Genomic DNA, 6,553 nt, shown 5'->3' on the forward strand with positions numbered 1-6,553 from the left:
GGGGGGGGGGGGGTCTGGGGTGGCCCCCAAATTCCCCCCCGCTGTGGCCCCCCCGTCCCCCGCCCGGAGCTCGGAGTGGGGGGGGGGTCACACAAGGCCCGGGAAGCACCGGGGAGTGAACCCGCTTATGGGGGGGGACCGGGGACTCCCCCCTCCCATTCCTAGGGTCTCCCCCGTGGGGGGCCCCGCTGGGGTGGTTTGGGTTGAAACGTCGGAATTTGGGGGGGTTTACCCCGGAATTGCTCATTTTTGGGGGGAACGAGGCTTTTGGGTGGGGGAGGGGGCTGGGGGGGGTCGTGTAGAGGGCCTGGGGGTGATGGGGGCTGGGGGAGGTTCACGGCTGAGCTGAGACCCCCCCCAGGGCTCTCAGGGGTCCCCCCCATGTACCCCCCCCCCCCCCCGGGCCCCCCCCCCCCCCCCCAACCGCCCCCCCCCGGGGGTTGCCCTGGGGGGTCTCCCCAGGGTTGTGCTCCCCCCCCCCCAACAGCTCCACCTCCCCCCAGCTCAGCTGTGACCCCCCTGGGCTCTCAGGGTGGGCTGAACCCCCCTCGGCACTCAGGGCCCCCCCCAGAGTCTCCACCAGCCCCCCCTGACAGCCCCAGGTCCCCAGGGGCTGCAGATGGGGGTCCAGTTCAGCTCTTGGGGGTCCCCCCCGCGGTTGTGTCACCCCTCTGACGGGTCCTCCCCGGGGTTGTGTCACCCCTCTGTGAGACCCGTCTCTCTCTCACCCCCTCTGAGGGCTCCCCCTCCCCCCTGGTCCCCGGGGCTGGGGGGGGGAGGGGCACAAGTGAGCTGAGCTCCCCCTGTGGCTCTCAGGGGTCCCCCAGGGTCTCCCCCCCACCCCCCGACAGCTCCACCTTCCCCCAGCTCAGCTGTGACCCCCCATAGATCTCAAGGGTCCCCCAAAGCTCCCCCCCCTCGTGCCTGGAGCTGTGGGTGGGGGGTCACAACTGAGCTGAGCCCCCCCATGGCTCTCAGGGGTCGGCTGTGACCCCCCCCGGGCTGTCAGGGGCCCCCCCAGGGTTGTGTCTGCCCCCGGACACCTCCACCTCCCCCAGGTACCCGGGGGCTGCAGTTGGGGGGTCTCAGCTCAGCTCTCGGGGGGCCCCCAGGGTCTCCCCCCATCTCCCCCCAACAGCTCCACCTTCCCCCCAGCTCAGCTGTGACCCTCCCGTGGCTCTCAGGGGTCCCCCCAGGGTCCCCAAAGCCCCCCGGGGGCTGTAGTTGGGGGTTCTCAGCTCAGCTCTCAGGGGCCCCCCGGGCTCTCCCCCCTCCTCTGACCGCTCCCCCTCCCCCCAGGTCCCCCCCTCTGCGAGGACTCCCCAGATGAGCGTGACCGGGGGGCACCTTTGGGTGCTCTGAGCAGACCCCCCCCAGCGATGTGAGCCCCCCGTGCGATGCCCAGCGCAGGATGGAGCCCTCCCTGCCCTCCCCGTGGGGCTGGAACGGCTCCCGAGGAGGGGGGGCCCGGCCCCCCAACAACGGCAGCGCCGAGGGCAAGGCCAAGGACGGCGGGGGGGCCGCGCGGGCCGTGGGGCTGCTCTTCATGGTGCTGCTCGACCTGACGGCGCTGGTGGGCAACGCGGCCGTGGTGGGGGTCATCGCCCGCACCCCCGCGCTGCGCAAGTTCGTCTTCGTGCTCCACCTGTGCCTCGTGGACCTGGTGGCCGCGCTGACGCTGATGCCGCTGGAGATGCTGGTGGGCTCGGCGCTGGGGGGCTCGCCGGGGCTGTGCCGCGTCTACCTGTTCCTGCTGGTGTGCCTAAGCTCCGTGTGCATCCTCTCCATCTCCACGCTCAGCCTGGAGCGCTACTACTCGGTGGTGCACCCGCTGCGCTACGAGGCGCACATGACGCCCACGCTGGTGGCCGGGGTGCTGGCGGCCGTGTGGCTCAAGGCCGTGGCCACCTCGGTGGTGCCGGTGCTGGGCTGGCTGTCCCCCCCCGAGCGTCCCCCCGCGCCGGGCTGCTCGCTGCAGTGGAGCCCCGGCGCGCCCTGCGTGGTGTTCGTGGCGTTCCTCGCCGCCTTCTACTTCGCGCTGCCGCTGCTCGTCATCGTGCTCACCTACTGCGCCATGTTCCGCGTGGCCCGCGTGGCCGCCGCCCAGCGCGGCCCCCTCCCCACCTGGCTGGAGACCCCCCCCCCGGCCCGCCGGCGCTCGGCCTCGCTCAGCAGCCGCTCGCCCATGGTGACCCCCCCGTGCCCGGGGGGAGCCCCCCGCAGCACCCCGCACAGGACGCCGGGCGCGGGGGGGGGGCAAGGCGGCCGCGGTGCCGCTGGCCGTGGGGGGCCAGTTCCTGCTCTGCTGGTTGCCCTTCTTCTCCTTCCAGCTCTACGCGGCGCTGGGGGGGGGCGCGGGGGGGCGGCGCGGCCGAGACCGTGGTGACCTGGCTGGGGTTCTGCTGCTTCACGTCCAACCCCTTCTTCTACGGCTGCCTCAACCGGCAGATCCGCGCCGAGCTGGGCCGGCTCGTGGCGACCCTCCTCAAGCAGCCCCCCGAGGAGGGGCTGCGCCTGCCCAGCCGCGAGGGCTCCATCCAGGAGAACTTCCTGCAGTTCCTGCAGAGCACGGGCAGACCCCCCGAGCCCCCCCCGGGCACCCCCAGACGGGACCTGCCCCCCTCCACGGGCACCCCCAGGCAGGACGTGCCCCCGCCGGGAACCCCAAAACGGGACCCGTCCCCCACCCCAGACGGCCCCAAACGGGACCTGCCCCCCACCCCGGGCACCCCAAAACGGGACCTGCCCCCCCCCGTCCCTGTCACCCCTCTGGGGGGTCGGGGGTCCCAAACGGGACCTGCCCTCCCCGTCCCTGTCACCCCTCTGGGGGGGCGGGGGTCCCTCGGCCGTCCCCAAACGGGACGCGCCCCCCCCTTTTCCCCCCGTGGATTTTCGCATCCCGGGGCAGGTGGGGGAGGACGGGGGGGAAGGGGGGGAGTGGGGAGGGGGCGATGGCGGGTGGGTGAATCCCCCCGGGGGGTCGGGCAGGGCGGGGCTGTAGCGTTTTTGGGGGGTTTGTCGCGGGTAAATGTGGCTGTGAGGGGAGAGGTGGTCCCGGTCACTCGCTGGGGGGGGGCGCGGCGCTGACACGAGGGGGGGACACCGAGATCGCGGGGTGGGGGAGGGTCCTCATGGCTGGGGGGGGGTTGGGGGTCCCACGATGGTCGCTGGGGTGGGGGGTCCTCGGTGCTGTGAAGGATTGGGGGTCCCACCGTGCTCCTTGGGGGGTCGTCACGGCTGGGGGGGTGTTGGGGGATCCCACGATCCCCCCTGGGGTGGGAGGGTGTCCTTGTCACCCTGCAGGGCGTTTGGGGGGATCCCCTGGCACTCACGGGATGGGGGGTGCGGGGTCCTCACCCCCACTGGGGGGGTTGGGGGTCCCACAGCGCTCCCTGAGGGGGGGCGGGGTCCTCATTGCTGCCGCCACGGGGCGTCTGGGGGAGGATCTGACGGGTCTGGGGGGCTCTGAGGGGTCTGGGGGAGGGTCTGAGGGGTCTAGGGGAGGGTCTGAAGGGTCTGGGGGACTCTGAGTGGTCTGGGGCTGCCATGGGCTCCCCTCCGCCCCGCGGGGACTACAGCTCCCGGCAAGCCTCGGGCACCGGGGCGGAAATGCCCCGTTTCCCATCATGCCTCGCGGTACCGAGGCGGAAGTGGCTCTTCATCCCGTCCCCAGGAACTACATTTCCCGTCGTGCCCCGCGCACGACACTGGAAATCCAGAGCCACCCGCGCCGAGGCAGCTCCTGCCCCGCTCCCTGATCCCGGTCCTTGATCCCAAATCCCGATCCATGATCCCGATCCCAGAAGTGGAACCTTCGTTTCCCCCACGGGACCGAAGAGGAAGTGTCTCTCCTTCTCATGCTTGAAACTACGTTTCCCATCATGCCCCGCGCCGGGACAGGAAATCCGGCGAGGCCTCCGGAGCTGCCCGGGCCGAGGCCTCTCCGGCCCCGCCCCCGATCGCACTCTTGATCGCGATCCCTTTTCCCGATATCGATCCTTGATCCCAATCCCCGAAACAAAGCCCTCGTTTCCCCCGGGACCGAGGTGGGAGTGCCTCTCCCTGTCATCCCGGGAACTCCATTTCCCATCACACCCCGCGGTTTCTCGTCCCGGAACTCCATTTCCCGTCGTGCCCCGCGCCCGGCACAGGAAATCCGGCGCCGCCTGAGGAGCCGCCCGGGCCCTCATCCCAAACCCCGATCCCCAATCCCCAAATCCCGGCCCCGCTCCCGGCCCGGCGGCCCCGCCGCCGCCATGGGGTGCACGCTGAGCGCCGAGGACAAGGCGGCGGTGGAGCGGAGCAAAATGATCGACAGGAACCTCCGCGAGGACGGCGAGAAAGCGGCCAAGGAGGTGAAACTGCTGCTGCTCGGTGAGCACGGGGGAGGGAATGGGGGAGTCTGGGGGGAATGGGGGGGTCTGGGGGGGCAATGGGGGTCTCCAGCCTGAGGAAGGGGTTTGGGGAGGGAGAAATTGGGGTCTCGTGGCCTCAGGAGGGGATTTGGGGGAGAATGGGGGGATTTGGGGGGGATTTAGGGGGTCAGGGAGGGATTTGAGGGGGCATTGGGGGTCTCTGGGGGGGCACTGGGGGTCTCCTGCTCTTAGGGGGGGGTTTGTGGGGGGGGAGTGGGGGTCTCAGGGGTTTTTTTTTGAGGGGGTCTTCTGCTCTTAGGGGGATCCCAAGGGATCCTGGAAGGGCTCAGAAGGGTCCTGAGGGGTCCCTGGGATGTTCCAAGGGATTCTGGGAGTTGAGGAGGATCCCGAGGGATCCCTGGTCCCCTTTTCCTGAGATTCTCCTCCCAGGGGGGCTCTGAGTTTCCCAGGATGCCTCTCCTTGGCTTTCCCCCTGGAACATCCTCCCTGTCCCATGAGATGTTCCTGGAGCTCCCGACCCCATTTCTGCCTGGAAATCTCTCCCAGATCTTTTTCTTGGGTTTCAAGACCAGGGTGGGGATTCCTGGGAATGCCAGGGAGTGCTGGAATCTGGTTGGATCCAGTGGGTTGTTCCCACCTTTCCCACCTGGCTCAGCCGTGCTGGGAGCAGCCGGAGCAGCACTTTGGGGAGGGATAAATCCACCAGGCACCTCTGGAATTCGGGAATTTCCAGCGGGTGAGCTCCTGGCGGCCGTAACCGAAATCCGGGAAGGACGCGCCAGGAGCTCTTCCAGGGGCAATTCCCAAGGAATCTCCTCCTCCAACCCCCCCCAACCCCACATCCTGCCTTCCTTTGGAATTCCCTGTGTCCAGCGGGATATTCCCTGTGCTTTCCAGGCGCTGGCGAGTCTGGGAAGAGCACCATCGTGAAGCAGATGAAGTGAGTGATTCCCAGGATTCGGGGGGACGGTGGGATGGGCGGGAATGACGGTGCTGTGGCTGCAGGATCCTCCATGAGGACGGACATTCCGAGGAGGATGGAGGGGATGGGCGGGATGGGAGCGGGAATGACACTCTGTGGTTCCAGGATCATCCACGAGGACGGATATTCCGAGGAGGAATGCCGGCAGTACCGGGGGGTCGTCTACAGCAACACCATCCAGTCCATCGTGGCCATCGTCCGGGCCATGGGCCGGCTCCGCATTCCCTTCGGGAATCCCGCCAGGGCTGTGAGTGCCCGGGGTGTGGGAGCCAACTGGGAATGGGCTCGGGACAAGGGAGCCACTGGGAATGGGGTTGGGAGCCGGGATCCACCTGGGAATGGGTTTGGGAAAAGGGACTCTCTCAGGGCCGTGAGTGTCCTGGGATTCCACTGGGAATGGGGTTGGGAGCTGGGAGCCACCTGGGAATGGACTTGGGACAAGGAACTAACCAGGGATCCCTCAGGGCTGAGAGTGTCCAGGATCCTGCTGGGAATGGGTTTGGGAGCCAGGATCCACCTGGGAATGGGCTCAGGATGAGAGAGGATCCAGGGATCCCTTGGGATGGGGCACTCAGCCTGGGATCTCACTCTGGGAATGGGTTTGGGACAGGAGAGGATCCAGGGATCCCTCAGGGCCGGGAGTGTCCCAGGATCCACCTGGGAATGGACTTGGGACAAGGGACTCTCTCAGGGCTGGGAGGGTCCGGGATCCCGCTGGGAATGGGCTCGGGATGAGAGATGATCCAGGGATTCCTCAGGGCCCTGAGTTCCTGGGATCCCACTGGGAATGAGCTCAGGACAAGGGACTAGCCAAGGATCCCTCAGGGCCGGGAGTGGCCAGGATCTGGGATCCACCTGGGAACGGGCTTGGGACAAGAGAGGATCCAGGGATCCCTCAGAGCCAGGAGGATCCAGGGATCCCTCAGGACAGCAGGATTCATCCCAGGATTCTATTCTGGGAATGGGTTTGGGACAAGAAAAGATCCAGGGATCCTTCAGGGCCGGGACTGTCCCAGGATCCCTCGGGATGGGACCCTCAGCCCAGGATTCCCCTCAGCAGCCCCTGGACACTGGGAGCGGGGAGGATTCCCGCTGCTCCCAGGGCTCTCCGGGGCCGTCATTCCCAGTTCATTCCCGGTTCATTCCCAGTTCATTCCCGGTTCATTCCCAGTTCATTCCCGGTTCATTCCCGGTT

The 6,553-nt window shown here is 68.4% G+C and overlaps 2 protein-coding genes across 2 annotated transcripts in view; both read left to right on the forward strand.

The window, feature by feature from the left end:
• Positions 1 to 1,222: 1,222 nt before the first annotated feature.
• On the forward strand, positions 1,223 to 3,396 carry GPR61 (G protein-coupled receptor 61). Its single transcript, XM_027631251.1, is given in 3 exon segments — positions 1,223 to 2,239; positions 2,241 to 2,356; positions 2,358 to 3,396. Coding segments are annotated over 3 exon segments (1,674 nt in total). The 5' UTR covers positions 1,223 to 1,411; the 3' UTR covers positions 3,088 to 3,396.
• Positions 3,397 to 3,568: 172 nt separating this feature from the next.
• Positions 3,569 to 6,553, forward strand: part of LOC113940155 (guanine nucleotide-binding protein G(k) subunit alpha-like) — a 10,256-nt gene continuing 7,271 nt past the window's right edge. The window contains exons 1-3 of the mRNA XM_027631252.1: positions 3,569 to 4,374; positions 5,274 to 5,316; positions 5,464 to 5,605. Of these exons, the coding sequence (XP_027487053.1) occupies positions 4,257 to 4,374; positions 5,274 to 5,316; positions 5,464 to 5,605 (303 nt within the window). The 5' untranslated portion in view covers positions 3,569 to 4,256. The remainder of the gene's footprint in view (positions 4,375 to 5,273; positions 5,317 to 5,463; positions 5,606 to 6,553) is intronic.

This window comes from Corapipo altera, unplaced genomic scaffold, assembly GCF_003945725.1.
Source record: "Corapipo altera isolate COAL_440 unplaced genomic scaffold, ASM394572v1 207, whole genome shotgun sequence".
NCBI lineage: Eukaryota > Metazoa > Chordata > Aves > Passeriformes > Pipridae > Corapipo > Corapipo altera.